The 22,201-nt window shown below is 40.1% G+C and overlaps 2 protein-coding genes and 1 long non-coding RNA gene across 3 annotated transcripts; all 3 read left to right on the top strand.

Moving 5' to 3' along the window:
* The first annotated feature begins 24 nt into the window (after positions 1-24).
* LOC135338512 (putative ankyrin repeat protein RF_0381) lies at positions 25-21,953 on the top strand. Its single transcript, XM_064534676.1, has 6 exons — positions 25-278; positions 3,892-4,184; positions 5,315-5,419; positions 20,283-20,354; positions 20,495-20,581; positions 20,888-21,953. Exons 1-6 carry the CDS (start codon positions 268-270, stop codon positions 21,079-21,081), a joined length of 762 nt encoding a protein of 253 aa, XP_064390746.1. The 5' UTR covers positions 25-267; the 3' UTR covers positions 21,082-21,953.
* Positions 1,284-2,362, top strand: LOC135338595 (uncharacterized). The gene is made up of 3 exons (XR_010395628.1): positions 1,284-1,689; positions 2,050-2,099; positions 2,149-2,362. It is a non-coding gene; the product is annotated as an uncharacterized LOC135338595 (long non-coding RNA).
* On the top strand, positions 12,003-18,163 carry LOC135338474 (uncharacterized). The gene has a single exon (XM_064534617.1). The coding sequence runs from the start codon at positions 16,007-16,009 to the stop codon at positions 17,489-17,491; it is 1,485 nt and encodes a 494-aa protein (XP_064390687.1). The 5' UTR covers positions 12,003-16,006; the 3' UTR covers positions 17,492-18,163.
* Positions 21,954-22,201: the final 248 nt, after the last annotated feature.

The following is a 22,201-nucleotide window of genomic DNA, read 5'->3' as shown; positions in this document are numbered from 1 at the left end:
GGGTGTGTAGGTAAAGATCATTAATAAAAAAAATAACATCAGATCAAGCTAAAAAAGGGCGTATCTTGTAAACTCAAGTAAACAAAGCTTCTGGGTACAGGTGTCAGCTCTTTGACAAAATACTTTTTGAGCTGACAAAATAGATACTAGCTAGACTAGACTGTGATTGAGCTGAAGTAACTCTGCGGATCAGGGCTATACACTTATCTTGCAGCTACTAGAGTCCCTGGCCGCCCCAGGCCAGGGCAGGTCAGGAAGGTCAGGACAATGGCAGCAAGGTGAGCTTGTACTGTACATAATATCTGGTGGCCTGTCTGTGTATGTATTCAGGGTTGACAAAGATACATCAGTATACATGTACAGCTTCAATCACACACTATAATAATCTCTGCGCACTTAAGGCCCGGGTCCAGATTTCAATACCAAAATTTACACTATGTTCATACTGCTGTATTATTTGCAATATACAGTGTATGCTGCATCAAAATGATCCAAAATGAAGCTCAATGTTTTCTTTTTCCAAAAAACTAATTAGATTAATTCAATTATGCTAATTAGTCCCATAAATGTTGATGACGTCATGCCACTTTCAGAAAGAGAAGTGCAAATACGGCGTTGAAGATGCCAAGATTAAGCTTCAAAAACAAGGCTAGATGAACATCTCATAGCTAGGTACTAGTATCCTTGATGGGAAGAGTAGGAGTTATTATATTCTTGAGATACACAAAATAGCCTACCTCTAGAGTGGCTGTCAGAGCTAAAGAAGCTAGCATAGCTAAGAAAGTTTTGGACATTTTTACTTCCCATCAAGGAAACATAATCATAACAACATACTCTATCTTTTGAGGGCCTAAACAGCTACTCTTACCTTGTTTAAGTCCGCCGTATTTGTTGCCAAAGATAATCTATAATAGTTCTAGCAGCTAGCTAAGCAAATACATTGACCTTATGACGTCACATGCAATGAATAACATTAATAAACATTAACACTACATGATCTACATGATCTACATAAAATGTTGGCAATGAATAAAATTAATCTTATCAGTGCCTGACCCAGGCCTTAACTGCGCAGAGATAGATTGCAATTATGCACCTAATGGGACATACGGGGGAATTTGACTTGAAATGTTGGCCCCATACTGATATGATTTGACCTGGCCTTGCGTAGTAAAGACTGTACAACTGCTTGAGGCTGTGACTGGTGGTGACTGGGGAATTAGGGTATTTGAACAAAGAATCCTCCCCCATGCATGTGGGGAATTTGACCTGGGGTATATGTGACAGGGCCAATGAAAACAGACCTTAACGCGGGCATTTTCGAATCAGTTTTTATTGTTGAATCGGATAGGGCGTCCTTTAAGCTTCAAAATGATACCAAGATCGACCTCCTAGGTACTTTCTTTCCGGAGATATGTTCGAGGGAACGCTACAAAGGTATTGCAACGCCCTCTTGAGTAAATGACGCTCAAACGTCATGATAATTGAAGTTCAATTATTGGCTTCCGGGCACTTCCGTATACTCATAAAGCTTAGTAAAAGATGTTCTGGATAAGACAAGTTAGTTAGATGAAGGCTAGGCGTTCTAGGACTCTCTAGCTAGCTAGTATAGCTATGTAGCTGGATTGCTTGGCACCTAGGAAGGATCTTCCAAGAAATAAAGAGACAAAGACTCCCGTCGCTCAAATGGTAAGCTCTCATGTCTTGTTATAAGCTTGTACTTATTATCTGTGTAATGTATCAGTCTTATAAAAGATCCCTCACTTGTATGGAGCCTACAGAAAGTGTCTCTGTCCTTCATACAGCTTAAAGGAAGCCTAAGTGATCTATTATAGGTAGTCTTTCACTTAGTATTCATCCGTATCGATCTAAGGCTTGATCCAACTTATTAGTAGCCTTATAAGAAGCTTTCCTCCTTTAATTTAGTACTGGTATCACTGCCATTGTGCTTAGTAGTAACAGGCCTGATGGGATGGGTGATCACATCATGGAGGGCCCAGGAAACTGTGTGGAATTGTCGTATAACATTTATATTGATGGTTCCCCCAGGTGGTGGTAAGTGTCGGAGGCCTGAGAAACGCTTGTCTATTGGCTAGAATGTAAGTGACATTGATATTGTGTCTATCTTAACTTACTACTTATCTGTAGGTTGTTATGGAGTGTTTATGAGGACAAGTGGCACGGGATACGTACATCTAAAGAAACAAGAGTGGATCTACGCCAAGCTAGCTAGCTAGATAGCTGCTCTTTCTAATCTATTTCTGTTGCTAAATTATGTTTGTTAAGAAGTGGAGCTATAATATTCCTGGCTCCTCTTGATGATTGTAAGTACTGGGCTGATGAAATAGTCCTGTACAAGTTGTCATCTTTTATTTGTTAAAAATAATTAACAATAATAGGGAAATTCCCAGGGAATTTCCCCTCACGTAGACAGTAAATTTCATTGTAAAAAATGAACGTTCGGTGAGTTTCTTCAACGTCCGCGCTTGACCTGTTTAAAGCTTCGTAGAGACCCAAATTTTTACAGGTAGGTAGAGGAAGGGTTGAAGTTAGCACCTGTGAAAAAAAAAATTTTTTGCCCATGTTTTTCATTTCTACTAAATTGGCCTATAGCTTAATTTAATTATTGCCGCGTTAAGGTCCGTTTTCATTGGCCCTGTCACATATATAATTATGGTCAAATCCTCCATGTTAGCCTGACCCCTCCCTAGGAGGGTAGTGGGGCGACACATTGATAGGTGCATTAGAATTACTCTGTAAGAAAATTAATGTTTCTGCATACCATTCTTATTCATTAGAACCCACACAACAAATAGTTCATTGAACCCTGGAACACTCTGATCATGAGTTGTTGTGTTGTACCATAGATTGAGGGGTTAAAGGGGTTGGAAACAAAGGTACCCTCGAGTATTATCCGTGCTACGCTGTGGTTTAATGGAGCCACAACAATACCTATTTCTACACACAGTGCATAATAAACTACAAATAGCTGCTTAGTCCGTGCAACTTACTTATATTCAAGGTCTATACCTATTGTAGTAGTTATAACTAGCACGCTCTAAAACAGCCTTGGGAACTAACTTATGACTTTACTAGCTAATTTATCTTTTTTACTGGGTGTACGTTGTCAGTCATTATAAGTACTACATATGGCAGACGACCTAGGCGTGTTATAAACAGATGATGTCTCGAGGAAACACAACTTTCTTATTTTAAGGGAGTTACCCGACAAAAATTGATTGCCTCGTTCATAAGTAACGCGAATAGTTTCGAGGATCCATTGCAGATTCAATGTAACTTCTCTAACTCTATAATCTATTGTTTACTAAGTGGTGAACATTATTTTGAGGGACTTCCGTTTCCAATTCCTTATCTGTGGTTTACTAAGTGGTGAACATTATTTTGGTGGAATGGCTGCATGTGTACATTGAGGTGACCATATCTCAGAGGCCACAATGAATACAGTACTCCTTATCTATGAATCCAGACACTCTATTGTCCAATAATGACTGTGACCATAATGTACTCCTAACACTACATGTATTGTTTATACTGTATAATAGTATAACTCGTGCTTACTAGCTATAGAAGCAAAGATGACTGTATTACTTATTTAGATGACAACCTCAGAAACTAATGAGTGACCTTCATGAGTGATGGTTAATTAGTTGCAGGCTCCTCTGGTGTCTAGATGTGGGTATAGCTAGCAAGTGAAGGCTAGCTCCTAAGATTGTGGTCAATACAGTCACATCCTCTATAATACACCCACTCACTCCTCACCACCTAAGAGTCCACTAATTGGAGACTGAGATTATTCATTGTCATTTGTAGGTACATAATAATGATAATTTCTGCCCTTCATTGTTTACCTCCTCCCACAATACACTGTAGTCATGATCTGGGTCAGCAACTCTTTATGGCTTCCCGTAGTGGTCGTGTGGACAAGGTGGAGAGGCTGCTGGCTAGAGGAGCTCCTGTCAACTGGAGGAACAGTTTTGGATGGACCGCTCTCCATGTAGCATGCTTCTACAACCACCCTGATGTAGTGAAGATACTCACACAGCAAGATGGCATCGATGTCAATGTACAGAATACTGATAAGAACACTCCCCTGCACTATGCCTGCCTCTGTGGATACCTGAAGTGTGTCCAGTTACTGATGGCAACTGGACAGTGTGACCTAGGTAAGTCAGTGTGTGTGTCATGTAACACTTTAAGGCCGTATTATCTCCAATTCATAGCTGAACTAAAACGTACGTAGAGGATTAGTGTTTTCCATATTGATCCTAATTCTAGACACACATGTTTTTGTGAATCTCGACAAAATAATTACTTACAACGTTATATCAATACTGAAAATAGAAATTTGTCATGAATAATTATGATTGCTATTCTATAAGTTGGTTTGCTGCTTTTATGTGGGAGAATAATAGTTTGATTCCTAGATGACCTTAGTATAAGATACAGGACTGGGTTGGATCATTGGAGATCTTCTGGGTAACCATAGAATGTGTTCACATAAGAGGCAGCAAGCTATTTGTGTACAAAGGCATATCCACTGTTGTAACTACGAGTACACACTTCACCATAAGAATATGCCATTCTTTACAATAATGTCTACTCATCACTGTAAGAGAGATCATCCTGCATGGTCTCATGCATGCTAACTCTTGAGTCCCTAAACACAAATACATGTTCACATCGTGTATTTTTTAGTTGCTGCATGACAGTATAGTGACCTCACTGATATGTACTATAGTCTAGTGGGTCTGACTGCCATTGTTAGTGATACACACACACGCACGCACGCACACACACACACACACACACACACACACACACACTCGCACGCACGCACACACACACACATCCGCACGCATGCACACACACACACACACACACACACACACACACTCACACACACGCACACACCCACACACACACACGCACACCCACATGCACACACACACATGCACACACACACACACATACACACACACACACACACACACACACACGTGATTTGTGATTTGAGAACAATCGGTTGTTGTACCCTGACCTCTACGTGGTTTTTAACTGACAACGTTCTTGTGGTTGCTACGCAGCCATATGACTCTATACTATTGTGGTAATGTTCATTCTAATCTGGGGATAGGGACATGTTTCATCCCTGGAATTATCCCCATGCATGCATGTACCAAGTTTAAATATGTCTAGTGCATACGCAGCTATTGAATAGTTGAATTTGAGAACAATAGACTCTGACCTAGTGAACTATATGTACGTGTCAATGCTCCCTAACTCACCACTATAGGAGCTGTTAACAATGTTGGACTAACTCCACTGAGAGAGGCAGTCAGAGAGGGGCAGCTGAACACTATCAAGTACCTCATCACAGAGTGCAATGTTGATATCAATAGTAAGTTAGTACATGCAATACAATATTCATGTGAATGAAGTACAGTTCATGATCTGGGGAAGTTGATAATGGAGGGTTAGGGTACCTAGATACGTTGTCAAGGTTACACAAGTCATACTGTCCCTTCCATGTTACATTTTACCCTAACCCTAATTACTTTTGGCCTTTAACCTTTGCATGCTAGGACACTATGACCGAGCAAGTAGTTAATGGTCAGATAATTGCTTAGAAATTGACCGATGGACCGACTGTTATTTATACCTCTGTAACAATACTTGTGGGTTGCTCTTCATACCGTACCGTATAGCTTATGCACTGTCATGGTGTGTTGTGTGCATGGCTTATATAATTATAGTGGGTATAGTTTGAGGGTATATGAAATTTCGCGAAATGACCGTTATAATAGTTTTCGCTCATTTAAGTTTCGTGGAATAACTTGAACTTGCACGAGCTCCACACGCGACCTTTATTCGAGGTAGATATACATGCAGCTAAAGTGATCCTTTACCAGTCTCTATATGTTTGCTATAATAATTGATCTACTGAGTCTGTTACTGTTAATTCAAACACTATTGATTGTGTGGTTACTATATGCACTCCATTCTCCTGTCAACAGCCGAGGGTTAGCACTTCAGTGCTCTAGGGTGTATATAATTATAGTAAACTGAACAAGTCAGAATACGTTTAATCGTGTTGATGGCACTTAACAACTATAAACAATACTTGTGGCTTGCTCTTCGTACCGTATATAATTATAGTGCCGTATAGTGGGTATAAATGGCCATCCCAGACGAAGGTTTGGGATGAGTATTTTGAGTCAAATTTCGCAAGCAATCCAGTTACATAGCTATACTAGCTAGCTAGAGAGTCCTAGAACGCCTAGCCTTCATCTAACTAACTTGTCTTCTCCAGAACATCTTTTACGAAGCTTTATGAGTATACGGAAGTGCCCGGAAGGCAATAATTGAACTTCAATTATTCATGAAGTTTGAGCGTCATTTACTCAAGGTTGCAATACCTTCGTAGCGTTCCCTCGAACATATCTCCGGAAAGAAAGTAGCTAGGAGGTCGATCTTGATATCATTTTGAAGCTTAAAGGACGCTCTATCCGATTCAACAATAAAAACTGATTCGAAACTGCCCGCGTTAAGGTCCCTTTTCATTGGCACTGTCACATGTTCATCATAACTATAATTATGACCTTTGGCTTTCAGTCTTTGCATGCTAGGATACTATCACTGAGCCAGTATAGTTAATAGTCAGCTAATTGCGACCGACTGTTAATTTATACCTCTGCATGTAACAATACTTGTGGCTTGCTCTTATGTATAATTATTAGCTTTGTGGTCATGCCAAGGGCGTATACAGAGAAGAGGGCATGCAACTCGCCCTATTCTCAGAATCATCCGACTTCGTATTGAGCTATTTTTAGAACTGCCCACAAAAACGCCCACGCGTAACCTTTGACCGCACAAGGTAAATCATTATATCTGTATAAGCTAGCTCGATTGCAGCATAGTAAAACTAGTTCTCAGCAGTATGGCTCGTACTAGCAGTGTCAAAGGCAAAGGCAAACCATCCAACAGTTGCAACTCCAAGAAGATGAAACCTAGGTACAATAAACCTGTCTTCCTGAGTCTCTGGTACTTCTTAACAATGCGCCCAGCACTTAACTTCCCACTCGAAGGGGTTGTCTTGGACTTGGCTGGACTAGGACTGGTCATGACACTTCTCTAAAATAATACTGCACTGTTAGCTAGCTAGCTAGCTAGCAAAGGCAGCTCTGATGTACACGCCCATAATTATAACTCCATAAACAACACCGCCCACTTGTTCACGTCCGTATACTGGATTCTATTTTTAGCATATCCGGTCTCTGATACGAAGTCGGATGAGTACGTAGGGTACATAGTGAGTTGCATGCCCTCTTCTCTGTATACGCCCTTGGTCATGCTCTGTACAATCAGTAGCATGCTTGTGGGCAAATGTAGTTTCTCTTTGTGTGACACCTTATATATAGGTGAAATGTTCCTGCGTGTTGATGGCACTTAACACTAAACAATACTTATGGCTTGCTCTTCGTACCGTATATAGTGGGTATAGTTTATGAGGGTATATTAATGAAATTTCGCAAAATGACCGTTAGAATAGTTTTCGCGCATTTAATTTTTGCGGAATACCTTGAACTTGCATGAGCTCCACACGCGACCTATATTCGAGGTAGATCTACATGCGTATATTACGGCGGATATGACGTTTTAGGTGTGGTTTAGCAAATAAAATTGGATTACTACTTTTGCGGTTCTTGTCTCGAGGATAATGTAGGATAATGAATCATTCTGTTCTCTATTTAAGTGTAATCCAATTTTATTTGCTAAACCACACCCAAAACGTCATATCCGGCCGTAATATACGTATAAAATTACATTGAACCTTGTTTGGGACAGCCAGCACTGGCCGGTAAACGGAATAGGGAGTGGACGTACTGGTATAGGGCCTGCACTGGTCACTGTTTTGCATCGTTATTATAGTAACTTGTTAGTGTATAACAATTAAAACATGAGTGTATATACGGAAACCCATGTGGTGGTAGCTATAATAATTATTAATTATATAAAGAGGATGAACGTTCTGATGATCAAAGAGTTATTCAAGTGTATCTAGCCTCTATACATGCATGTAATTATTATAGTAGCAATCAAACACTTTGTTTGCGCTCGCTCTCAGCACCCTCCTTACTAGCTGCATTTCCTAGAAACACCACTGTGCTCTGACAGGTATAATTATGGTATAGTCTGTGTTTGTATATATAGACTGCTACAGCTGCTCAAGGATCAATGAAGTGCAAACAAGAGTTTCTATAATAATTATATAGGCTTCTATAGTAGTGTTTTTTTGGATTGCAATTTGCAGATTTGCAGTTATAGCTATAATTATAGGTTTATTTACTTGGAAATCCATCGCAGCCTTTCAGAAGAGTGATTAGCAAAACTCGTCCATGGAGTGTTGCTCTCTACTTAAAGTAGATAATTTTATATAGCTCTGCACTATAATTATAATGCTAGCTGGCTTTATTGCATGCAACTATACTACCTATCTTTTGTATTAATTGTACCTGTTGTTTTGATGTATCAAATGAGTTCGCCTATGTTAGTTAGTTAGTTGACTGTTCATAGCAGCTAGCTATAGCTCTACGCAGGCCGGTCTATTATGGGACTTACCCTGGCTAAGAATGCATGGGATTTCCCTATAGTCTTACACAACGTGTGACCGGAAGTGGGCGTAACTCCCAAAAATGTTCGTACTGCGTGCTTGTTAATTTGAAATCCCCCTTTTCTTTTTCTTGGATCTGCTACTAAGTCAAGTTCAGTCGGTAGAGCATCAGACTCTAAATCAGAGTTTGAGCCCCACATTGGATGAATTTTTGTTCGCTGGTGGCTACGTAGTAATTAGTGGTCTTGAGGCATGCAGTACTAGCAGACTATTACACACATGTATACAGTTACAACGAGTGTTGCAAGCGTGCGCTTGCTAATGCCTCTCGCCATGTTTTTGCTTTCGCTCAAAAGTATTAGTGTTATAGAATAGGTAAATAAATTGCAATGTGCTTTGATTGTTTCACAAGAAAGGGGTGTTCAGCACAGTTAATGGTGCATACTGATCGTCTTAAATGGCCTGTAGCCAACCCTTTTCCCATTGAAGCCGTCGTAATTATGACGGCCACTCTAGTAGTGATTTTCAAAAGTTCACGTGGTATCTTTAATAAGCCGCCTCGAGGTACGCTTCGTATAGTAATTTGTTGCATTTTGAGTGGGCAGATCAAAGGAAATACTGTGCCAATATCTGCTATATCCGAATAGCCGCGGCTATGATTTCATACGTAGTACCGCCCACCGCGGAACCAAAATCTAATTAATTTTAAATTACTTTCATTATCAGCTCCTAGCAAAGAAAGATGCGTAGCTAAGAAGCAGTAGCAGTTTTCTGCAGGCAACTTTGTTGCAAACTAGTCTAGAATAGTTATTCTGCCAGGATCTCTGAGTTTTGAACGGAGCAGGTAACCAGCCAAGGCCCCAGCGAAGGATCATTTCACAAGTAAGCTCTGTGTGTGTATAGCGATCATCATTTTCCTAGTCTAGCCTTTAGAAGCCTTTTGAGCTGATTTAATATGCTTGTCCACCTACCTAGATAGCCTCTGAGTGTATGAAATATACTGAAAGAATAGTTTAGTTACTTTAGAGCCTGTTTTTTTAGTGTAGTCTACAAGGTTTGATATTCAAATTATTTTCTCTTTTTCAGCATTTGCCTCTAGCAAAGAAAGATGCATAACTTGGAAACAGTGACAGTTTTCTTTATTCAACTTCTTAGCAAAGTAGTCTACAGTAGTTACTGTGTCAGGATCTCCTGGTTTCTAACGGAAAAGTCAAGCAGCCAAGGCCAGAGCGAGGGATCTCTTCAGAGGTAAGCTTTGTGTGCGTATTATAGCAAGCATTATGTAGCTAGTATAAGCTTTCATAAGCCTCTGAGCTGATTTAATATGCTTCTGCACTTGCCTAGATAGCTTATGAGTGTGTTAAGTGTACTTGTATAGAAGCTGAGTTAGTTTAGAGCCTGTTTTTAGAGTGTAGTGTACAGTGTTTGATATTCAATTATTATTCTTTTCAGTGTGGCAAAGAAAGGTGCACCCCTTAGTAAGAGTAACAGTTCTCTTCAAGCTACCTTGTAGCTAGTTACTCTGTCAGGACCTCCAATCTGAACAGTCAACCAGCCAAGGACAGAGCGAGATTTTACTTCAGAGGTAAGCTTTGTGTGCGTATGATTATAGCGATGCTGTTTTTAGCTTGTACATGGTGTTCTTAGCTGATAATACGCTTACCTACGTAGCTTGTAAAGTGTACTGGCTCCAGCAGTGTGTTGAAGCCGAGTTTAAAATACAGAAGCCTATATGTACGCTCAGCAGTGTTGCAATGTAAAGGGGTCATCATTGATTTGTCTATAGCTATCTGTTGGTCTCATCCACAATGTATTCTGTTATCAGCTGTGATGAATGCTGGAATTTTGTCTTGAATCGGAGATCGGAAAGTTTGGGCCAACAGATTGGTTGAGATGGTGGGAGTCCATAGTCAGGCCAGGAGTGGAACTGCTTACAGTAAGTGGTGTGCGTGTGTGTGTGTGTGTGCATATTTATGTGCGTGCGTGTGTGTGTGTCTGTATGCGTGCCCGCGCGGGTGTGTGTGTATCTGTGTCTGTTATGTGTGCCCGCGCGGGTGTATGTGTGTGTATGTGTATCTGTGCACACGCGCGTGCTTGTGTGTATCTCTGTGTGTGTGTGTGTGTGTGCCCCCTGTGGCCCGACACAGGAAGAGCACGACAGGAGATTGTCAGAGGTACTCTGTAAATTGCAAGAAGCAGGCCTCACCATGTGTAAAATGGTACTTTATACCATGCTAAATATTATCAGTGCTCTGCCAAAAGTTATGCCTAGGCTTGTGTGAAGTTCCTGCTTGCTTCCAATTGTGCTTCCAAGGTTACAATTCAATTAGGCTCACTACTCAATTAGGTGTACATATACAGAGGTTGATTGCATAATAATGTCTGACCTTTTCAGGGGAAAGAAAGAAAAGGCTTGTTGGGCTTATGAGTGTACTGTTTATGAGTGAGTGTACTGCCTACTTGTGTAAGGACATTTTATTCCCAACATAATAGGCTTGTTGGTTGTGTTATGCTCCCCAGCTAGGATTAGGTCACAATTTAGTCATTAGTTGGCTTGTGTGTTTGCCTGTGATATGCATTGTAATTCTGTGCCCAAAGTTAAATCTTTTTATGAACTCCCAGTTTGTTGTAGGATCACAATTACTTTATATGTGCCTATGAGTGCCATTGCATGTAAGTTTGCTTGTGGGAGCCTATACATAATTATGTCTAAGGTTGCATGATTCATAATTATTTGGCACCCTTGTATGAGATGTACTGTACTTTGTGTATGGCCATTCTCAATAGGTTTGTTGGCTTGTGAGTTAGTGCTGTGTTACATGTACATTCCTAATTTTTAGTCTGCTGTCTATTATAGCAATTCAATTATAATTATGTGGCTGAATGTTATTATTCAATTTAGTGTGTGTATTGATTGCATGATAATCTTTTGATCTTTTAGGCACCACCCCAAACAAAGGTACATTTAAAATTCAATTTCTTTATGGCTGGCTTGTTGGCTGGTGTTTGTCTCTGAGGAGGTTATGTTCTACTGTGTGTAAGAACAATTGATTCTAGAGGTGATCTGCTTGGTTGGTAATACTCTTCTTCCTCATGCAGGTCTGTGAAACTATCGTCACTGCTATCTGCCATGGAACCACCACCATCTTATGGGTCTGAGAAGGTCTACTCACTGTGACTACTATCCAGGATACCTAGGAGTACCTCATCCCCTGTGTACAGAGGCCTCTTAGTCATTGTTGTACCATAGAATTAATTGTAATTGTATTTATTATAATGTATGTTCACTTTTGAGATTGATATTGAAATTTAGATAATGTTTGTCATAAATACTGTAATTGTAATTGATCTGATTGGCTAAAAACAGTATATTCTACTCTTAGATGTAGTCTATCCTATACTTAGACTACATTACATCATCTGTAATTGATCTGATTGGCTAAAAACAGTAGATTACATGGAAGCATAATCTACAAGAAGGTACTTATTCTACAGGAAATGGGCGCATATTCTACAGGAAGTGGACACATATTCTACAGGAAATGGACGCATATTCTACAGGAAGTGACAAATAATTTGCAGGAAGTTCTCAAAAGTTGAAATGAAATTTGTATAGGATATACCACACCTAAGAGGAGGATATGCACCCATATATCCTCCGCTACCGTGGTTACTCCGAGGCGGAGCCGAGGGGTATGTAACCACGGTAGCGGAGGATATATAGGGTGCATATCCTCCGAGTAGGTGTGGCATATCTGACTTATACCACGTGACCGGCAGCACTATAAAAGGACCTCCCCCTAGCAACAATTCAATCACGATGCCAGACTGCAAAAAAGAACAGGACTATGCCGGATTTTGCAGCCGTCAAAGAGCTAGTTGAGCAACATGTTGACTCCTACAGATGCTCAAGAGCTTCCTTGGTCCAAGCGTTGACCATTCGATGTCCCTTACTGGAGTTGCAAGCTCTTCTTGGATAAAATCTATCTAAACCGCGCCCATGGAAGCTTAGCCATCTTGTTGGACAGCACCTTCCGTGTTTCTGCCGTCGCTTTGAGTCTTAGTACCGTCAAGCATGGCTCTTTTCTCTTTGCTTACTTTCTTGAACAAATGAAAAAACTTAAAAACAACTTGAAAAACTGTGCATGCCTGGGGCTGTATGCTAATATTCTATATATCCTACAGCTGTTGACCAATGAGATCAATTTGTGGTGACGTAAGTGTGGTATAATTAGTGAAAGTGACAAGAAGATGACAAAAACATTATAAAAACACAGAATGCAATAGTTTGTTCAGTCAATATCCATTCTTTCCATGTCCACTGTTGCTTTGTATTGCTTTTTCCAGTTGGGCATGGGCAAGGGGGGCCAGGAAGCATCAAAAACACTTTAGCAGTCGCTTGACACTTTCTATTGAGTTTTTTAAGGTTCCATGCCGGTCCAGTCTGCTCTATACCCCCTCCACTCCACCACAGAGCTTCATTCTTCTTCTTGTAGTGTTGCAGTCAGTTCTAGCATAGTTTTAGGTTCTTTTTACTTGTCTGTTCTTTCCAGTATCTTCAAGAAGCGTTTCACAAGCTTTACTAAGTTTTTTCATTGTTTTGAAGCCGTCTTCTTATCTTTTTCTGTCAACTGGTGTCTCTCACAGCTGTCCAGCTCGTCCAGCTCGCACAAATTCAATTTCTGTTGCTACGCACCAAACCTGGCTTTTTATAACCACGCCTCGCGCATGCGCAATGAAGTCCAAGTTAGATAGACCACACCCACTCGTAGAATATGCGTCTTAGTAACCACCTTGGTTACGGTTAGATTCCCTCGGCTTTGCGCCTCGGGCTAACCGCAACCGCGGAGGTTACATAGACGCATATTCTACTCTTAGATGTAGTCTATCCTATACTTAGATCATGTTTGTCATAAATACTAATTAGACTACATTACATCATCTGTAATTGATCTGATTGGCTAAAAACAGTATATTCTACTCTTAGATGTAGTCTATCCTATACTTAGATCATGTTTGTCATAAATACTAATTAGACTACATTACATCATTACATATTCTACTCTTAGATGTAGTCTATCCTATACTTAGATCATGTTTGTCATAAATACTGCAATCTGATTGGTTAGAGGAAATGTTCTATCCAATTTAGAAAATCATGTACTTCAATAGAAAATCATGTACTTCACTTAGAAAATCATGTAGCAAAGATTAGATAAGAACATTCAAATCTGATTGGCTAAATACTCATGGTTGCTATGATCTAAAATGCTTAGACACTGTTTAGGAAGTTTCCACATGATTTAGAAGTCCTCAGGGCTAGTAGAACCCTCACTGCGTTGGGGATACTACAACCAGCCCTTTGGGCTTCTAAATCATGTAGAAACTTCCTAAACAGTGTCTAACTATTATACAAATTTCACATGAAAATTTCAGCAAATTTTTGATTGCTAACCTATGGTGATCGGACTCAGTACGGCTTCTGTTGACCTTCGAGAGAAGCCTTGCAAAGCTGTGGAGCTCTGGAAGGTTGTAGCTCACCACAAATTAATTAAGAGTAGAGTAATGTGCGGTTGACGCTTCAAAGCGTCAACCGCGGCTATTCGGATATAGCACAGGTCAAGCCATAGTATGGCTGAAGTTACCTAAAGCTCATGCAGGGGCGGATCCAGGGGTGATTTTGAGGGGCTGAAGCCCCCCCCTTTTGAAAAAACTACCATGTGTTGTAGTCTGACTCTACAACAATTTTGCCACCAATTATGCATCTGTAGACTCACTTGAAATCACTTGAGAGATGCTAGACAACAGCTACTAGGAGTATAAAGGATCTAGGGTAGCTAGCTGGACGTACCTAGCTAGCTAGCTAGCTGTTGGTACGTACGTACATCTGATCAGTACAGTACAGTATCACCATAGTATTAAAAGTAAGTGCAGAGGTCAACGTATTCTACTCATTAATATGAAAGTTCAAAGGTCAAATCTTGCAAAAAAATTCCCCTCCGGCGAGGCTGCCCTGGGCGGCTCTGCCGCCCTCGTAAGGGGCTTCGCCCCTTTCTAGCTAGCCCCCCCTTTTGTTTTTCCTGGATCCGCCCCTGTCATGCACCCTCCACCTAGTAACCTGAAACGGTCCCTTTTATATAACACTGTTAAACAGATTCAGCGGTAGGCAGAAAATGTTTTCATGCGTCTGGAGCATTCCACAGCCACCACAAGTAGTTGAAACTAGTTGTCCTCTAAAAGAAGTGATGTGTACACCGAAAGGAATGCAACAAGGAATGCAACAAATCAGTTGTTACACAGCTCACTCGTGCACACATTGGATATATTGGCACAGTAGTGCCTTTGCCCTCGAGGCCTGTGGCCCTTGGGCCTAAGTCACTACTGAGCCAATAATTATATCCCATGCATGTGGCACTCCTGCATGTGTCACAACTATAATGTGGAAAGAAAAGGGACCGTTTGATAGATCCTTGTAGTAAAACCTCAGTGAGGTTCTAGGAAAGCTATAGACAGTGACAATATATCAATGCTTATGGCCTTGTAGAGTGAGAGGGCAGTGACTGGGATCATAGCTAGATAACGAGCTACCTCAAGCTAGAAAATATAGAGCCTGAAAGGCCTGAGGAAGAAGCTCTTGTGATGGACCAACTTCTTGGATCTGGTAAGTCTAGAGTAGCATCTGTAGTCTTGATAGCTTCAGTATAACTGTATTTAGGCTAGTTAGTACAGCAGTGGACATCATGAGCCACCATTGAACTTGTAAACCTGAGGTGAAGAAAACATTTCCCGGGAAAAGGACGTCTGCTGATACGACCTCGCAGATAACTTTCTCAGTCTAATGGCCAAGGTGCCTTTTTAATTAAAATCATGGTTGAACTTCCGGTCTTCCTGAGCTCTGCGGTTTTTGACTTCCAGTTTCTACTTCAACTTTGAGTGGTCCTGACGTCCTCTACAGCTATGCTAACAATTTCTAACAAGCACAGAGCTCTTTAGTAGCCTTTCTACATTCTAATGATACCCACCAATTAACAGCTTAAGCCTGTTTCTTGTGTGTGTCCTGATTCTTCCACAGCATACATTTTCAGACACAAAATTAGTGCACGTGTTCATGCTGTGCAAAAATCCAGTTCCCAGCATTATTTTGCTTAAATTTTTTGAAGATCTGTGGACCAATGCCCATCATTTATTTAACAAAAAAAATCTGGCTGTTCCCACATATATTCATAAATTTACAGCTGATTTTTACAAGGCCATGTGGTCATCCTGAGGTCCACTGAATCAACTTTGCTGAGAATAATTATTATTATTTACAAGGTGAATTGAAACAAATTATGCAAAATTATGGCATGTCAAATGCATTAAAATAGGTCATTAATGAGTCAGCATAGAGCCACAAGAGGGAGCGGAGCTGATGTGCGACCCGCTATTTCAAGTGTTCACCAAGGGCAGCCTTGTCAACCATGCATCCTCTGCAAACGAGGTAATATGTCGAAGTATTTCCATCCAAAGTCATGGAAGGATGGCTCACTTCTCAAGAAGCTTCAAGAATTTGAACCAGCTCTTGGCATCAATCCAGATAGCTGCATTTGCAGAAATTGCCGGCAAGATGTGAGTTCCATTGGCGAGAGTAGTTTTGTACCTAGATGGAGAAAAATAAATGATGAGAATGAAAAAGAGCAACAGTGTTATGTTTCAGAATGCAATGAATGTGAATGCAAAAGTACCACATTAGCTGATAGAGCAACAATATGCTCATTGTTTGATATGAATATAGAACGCATTGAAACACCAAGAGGTACTGATGGCATACCTCTTTGTACATACCACTACGGCGTCCTATATCGAAAATTGAACCCGTCCCACCTCAAATGCAAAACGTGTAGTAAACACATATCAGACTTTACAAAAAGCCGAGTTGTCTCAGAGCCTGACATAATAGAGGCGTTCCTCTCAGAGAACACTGTCACTAGTAGTAATGAGAGCATATCATCTAGTGACCGAGTGTGTTTTACGTGCTACAAATCCCATCTCTATTTACTGAAGCGACTAAAGGGGTCAGTCAAAAGCACAGACTCTGACCTTCAATTGCTACTTGATAAGATTGAATCCGATATACCCATATTATCTAATGTCAGAACATCGGATGAGGTCCTATCATACGTATCTAGTCTGTCAGCCATACATGTTGGCAAAGCGATTTTGAAACAAACAGCTCTGTTATTGCCTGAAGTGTATGAGACATTTAAGATTAAACTATCAAAAATGGCTTCAGAGATGAACATCACTGTTGACTTTCCAAACTCAATTTGGCTAAGAAGTGAGCTCTCAAATATGCTAGAACATCATATGGCTTACAAATGCTCAGTGATGAGGATAGGTACGATTCTGTACCGCCATGGAGGAGACATTTTCTATGCCCTCAGTGTTGCTCTAGGTCACTGCAGACGTCACGAAACAAAAGACAAATTGTCTGAGGTATGCCTCACTCTAAATGAAAAATGTCACAAGTCAATTAATGAATTGATTGAACAAGATTCTGGACAGCCACATAATATAGAGAGCATTGACATTAACAAGTTCATTAATAAACTTGATCCAGACATTTGGAGAGCTATTTCATTGCTAACCAAACCTCTCTCAAAGAATTTATCTGCGATAGTACTGCTCAAACTCCAGGAATGCTATCTCAACCAGACGCTGATGGATTCCTCTCCTTCATTAGGCTGGTTGGATGTGCTTACTTCAGAAAGCACAAATCAGTATTTCTACCTTCATTCCCAACACCAATGTCACTATTTAACTCACTTCTTGATAGCAAACAGCATGCCCAAGTACACCACAGTGCATGGCTTTCTCTGATGAGGGAGAAAATCTGGCTCCGTATAAAGTATGAAGAAGAAATGATCCCCTCCTATGACGCACTTGACAGACATTGGAAACGGTCCTGTTGGGTACAATGTGTGTGGAGTCAAGCAACTTCCAACAATATCACTTACCCAGTACTAGACGGAAACGGATGGAAACAGGTTGACACAAGTACATTGGCCATCGACTGGGACAGTGAGAGCAATGTTTCGGTGATCAGAGACAGAGTCACCTTGCTTCAAAAGGGATGTGGTTGCAAAACAGGCTGCCAAACAAATCGTTGCAAGTGCAGAAGAGACAAGCATGATTGTGGTCCTGGATGCAAATGTCAAGGGTGCACAAATGTACCTCAAACTTCTCAGACCAGTCACGAACTTAACCTCGACCAAGAGAGCTCTTCAGAATCTGAAGATGAATTTGGCGATTCTGAGGTAGACGATATAATGCGAGATGTTTTTGGAGACAACAGAGACACCGATAACGAATCTGCAGAAGAGACAGAGGATATGGACTTAGACTAATACGAATCGTGGAACTCTGTACATACAAAATGAGCAATTACACACCTACTTTTTATGAAGGTATAACTTTTTATGCGTATTAGATCACAAATTATAAAATGTATTAATGTAATACTCAACCTATGCTGTCTAAGCCTGACAAACATGACCTGCTAAAATTACTGGGAACTGGGTTTTTGCACAGCTACAAAAACACTAGTACAAAACCACAAAGTACAGTATACAATACTCAAGAAAGAATATCTTTTCCCCTACTTACCTTCAAGAGCTAGGAGTTGTACCATTACAATCATGAAGAGTTAGATGTTTTTACTACCTCTCTTTCTCTTTGAAATGATCGCACCGCTCCCAAAAAAAGTGAGCTAAAGAAACTAGAACTTTCTAACAAATTTCTTCCTGTTCAATATTATGATGTAATGCGAAATGCATATTTAACTAAAACACGTACAAGTAGGTACGGTGGCTATCCAACTGTTCTGCAGATCTTGATTGAACTATGATTATATGTCGCCGTGAGAACATTGAGAACACGTCTTTAGCCACTCTGTGCCTTCATACAAATAATTATTGTTTGTGTACATAATTGTGAATGTTTGTAAACAATTGCTAATTAGTGGGGTGGTCAGTTGCTAGGTAACGAAGATGGTGTCAAGATACCTCTGGGGTCTGCGCTACCTGTTACAAGTCATTTCAATGTATGGTTCATGATAATTACTATAATTATGAATTTTTAGAAAATTGTTTTTGTTTTAATTAAAACGGGGAAAGGGTTAAAGGCTCAATACAATGATAGCCAAAATTAATGATTTAGCAATAATTATGCAATATTATGTTATGTTACATGTGCAGTCAGGATTATACTCTGATCTTCAGCTAGCTACCCATGCACTGAGCAGCCTCATAGTAGTTTTACGTAATTTTCGTCTTTTCTGATGAACTATAATTATTATTAATAATAATAGATGCATGTATACTGTATTAATTATCATAAAACCAAAATATTGTCTTGTTGGTTACGTTAGCTGATTATCATTGCTTGATTATGTGCATTCGTATCCAGCTAGGGACTCAGGGTGCTGAAACACCCCCTATAAGCTTGGGAGCTATTAGTAATCAAGTTTGTCCAATAATAATTATTAGCTTGATCTTGATAAGGCCTCGTATTCAATTTGTGTATTATCGTAGTAATAATTATAACAAGAGTGTACGGAAACCCATGAGGTGGTTAGAGAGGATGGACGTTCTGATGATCAAAATTCTATTACACATGTAAAGTCTATATACATGCATCTATAGGCATTGAGTGTTTGTCGGCAATTCTTAGATATCATTATAAGCAGAAGAAAAGTCTCGAGTAACAAGCGATTTGACTAGATTTTGGTTACGCGGTGGGCGGTATGAAATCATAACCGCGGCTATTCGGTTAATTGGGACTGTGCAGGTTGACCTCGAATCTAATGACTAATTTGTGACTTTGTCTCAAATTGTTATGCTCTCCAGGAGCGTAGCCAGGATTTTTTGGAAGAGGGGCAAAACCTATCAGCCGCGCAGCGCCGAAATTTTGACCGGAAGCCACGCCTCTTAATTATGACGTCATGATTGATTTCTCTATTTAGTTGGGTGTGGCCTGATGTTTAGAAAGCTAGTTTAGCAAAGAACAAGAACTGTCTATAGATTTAGACTAGAATAGCTCACAGTTTAGGGACTAAATCGTTTTGCTTGCCTACTAGCTAGCTAACTGCAGCAAGATTGGGAAGAAAGGGAGTGCTCAGCAAGATAATCAGCTACACTAACCTGAGCTGAGTAGTAGTAGAGATCCAGAAAAAGGGGGGGCATTTGCCCCCTTTGCCACCCCCTGCCTACGCCACTGCTCTCTATTTAAACTTTCATACTTCAAATCACACCCAAAACGTCATATCCGGCCGTAATAAACGTACATTAAAAACCTAGCTTGGGGCAGCCAGAACTACAGTATATACGGAGGCATGGCCGCACTTCAGGCCTGATCAAGCTAGCAATTTATAACGACTGGTATATTGAAGTGACTACTTAATTCAGAGACCCTGATGTGAGACCCTGATGTAGAATCATACATGCAGTATAGGCTTGTTAATTTGTAAAATTATGAGGTTATCAATTAAGCCCTTGCTCTTGTGACCATATCCAGTAGACTGCATGTGATCCATTTTGCGCTGAACATTCTATCATGCATGCATATTTATTATCGTAGCATATTCACAGTGCAATTTTTGTTCTCACCTCAGATTCTGCACAAGTAGTTCGTATCCTAGAGCTGACACTGAAAGATGAAGGTGATGTAACCACCAAAGTTAACGGTGAGATTCATTATTAGGTGTACACTGAGTGGCGGTCATTTACTGACTAGCAACAGATGCTCCTTTTGTTATAGTATTAATCCACCCCTCACAAGGGTCTATAGTGCTTCATATTAACCACTTTTTATCGTTTTCTCCAGAGAACAATCGACTTCTTATTGCTTGCAAGTTTGGGTACACTGCAATTGTTGGTTATCTGATCAATCAGTGCAATGTGGATGTCAATAGTGAGTGAATATCTTTGTACGCTGATTGCTAATGGCATGCATCACTTTACCTTTCTACCTACCCATTAATTGTGTATGTCTCAACAATGATATCTTATACCTTATGCAATGTTAGGCCCCCCATAACTCATTGTGTATGTCTTGAGTATAATTATATATACACCACTTACTGTGGGTATAGTTGGGTAGGTGCAGTATGGGACATGTAGAGGTGTTCAGGCAATAGTTGTTGGTGACGTTCATTAGTTATGGTTTCTGAGATAATGTATTGTGCATTCCTGACACTGTCCTGACTCACCACTATAGGAGCTGTGACCAGTGATGGACTAACTCCACTGGGAATGGCAGTCAGAGAGGGGAAGCTGGACACTATCAAGTACCTCATCACAGAGTGCAATGTGGATATCAATAGTAAGTTAGTATACGCATGCATGCACTGTAATGACATATATTACTTGACCTTTCTATATCCCAACCCATTGCGTGTACGTCTCAAATGATATTTTACAGTAGCAGCCAATATAAAGTACCTGTTCCGTTTACGTAGTACGTCCGTATAGTACGCATTAGATACGCGTTTTTTCTTATTCAACCATTGTCATACCCATGCATGCAGCTCTGCACGCAGCTATATATAGCTATATAATTATTGTAAAGTTATAGTTAGCTGTATAATTATATAGATATTAGCGTTTTCTAACCTTGCAGAACAGAGATAGGACTCATATTTATATAATTATAGAGACTGCAGACATTAATATCTTTTTAATGAGAAGTTGAATGAGAAGTGTGAATGGTGCGTTATAATTATGTATAGATCAAGAGCTATAGGCTTAATTACAGCTAGACATAAGCCATAGCATAGCTAAGTACTTGAGATGACTAGGATTGTCTCTTTGTTTACTACTTTTCTACAACATACTTGCAACATGTAACGGTAAATAAACGGTACAGTAAATTTCAACGTTTTTAATAATTATGATAGTGTAAAAACGGAAACGTTATGAAACGTACTACGGGTGTACTACGTAAACGGAACGGGTACTTTATATTGACCGCTACTGTAGGATCACGATAAAATCCATGCCGTACGTCCATCACAGACAGACAGATGACTATATTATAGAGACTCGCTTCACTCGCCCCTATAAAAAGCGCCTCATACTCAGGTGCAGGACTGGGACTATAGGCCTGTACCAAATATTCCGGAATAATTTTTTGAATAATAGGCAGTCTTGTTTACAATGTGAATAATAAACCACTGTGAAAATATATCCCACATTTTACATATCAGTAAATCTAATTGTTATTCCAATCACATTTGAAAAAATGTGGTGTGCTAATAAAAATTTATTATTAGCTGCTGAAATTAGCTTAACCCTTTCCCGGCTTTAGCCGTTATATAACGGCAGCGGTAGTGATAATTTTCAAAAATCGTTGTGGGCGCTGTGTTGGAGCTATGCGCACACTGTAGGTACCAGGACATGCGCATTGGGCTGCTCTTTCACGTGGTATCTTTAGTATCTTGCCTCGAGGTACACTTCGTGCAGTACTGTCGAAAGAAAAGTGACCGTTTGATAATGGCTACAAGATCTTCATAGTACAACCTCAGCGAGGTTC

This window comes from Halichondria panicea, chromosome 7, assembly GCF_963675165.1.
Source record: "Halichondria panicea chromosome 7, odHalPani1.1, whole genome shotgun sequence".
NCBI classification, from domain to species: domain Eukaryota; kingdom Metazoa; phylum Porifera; class Demospongiae; order Suberitida; family Halichondriidae; genus Halichondria; species Halichondria panicea.
The sequence above is the reverse complement of the archived record's forward strand: the minus strand, read 5'-3'. Positions and strand labels throughout refer to the sequence as shown.

What these genes read in the sequence shown, in the direction of transcription:
- LOC135338512 (XM_064534676.1), top strand. An exon ending in AACTGGACAGTGTGACCTAG is followed by an intron (nt 4,185 to 5,314) that starts GTAAGTCAGTGT and finishes TCACCACTATAG; the next exon opens with GAGCTGTTAACAATGTTGGA. An exon ending in TGTAACCACCAAAGTTAACG is followed by an intron (nt 20,355 to 20,494) that starts GTGAGATTCATT and finishes CGTTTTCTCCAG; the next exon opens with AGAACAATCGACTTCTTATT.
- LOC135338474 (XM_064534617.1), top strand. Translation starts at nt 16,007, where the DNA reads ATGAGTCAGCATAGAGCCACAAGAGGGAGCGGAGCTGATGTGCGACCC.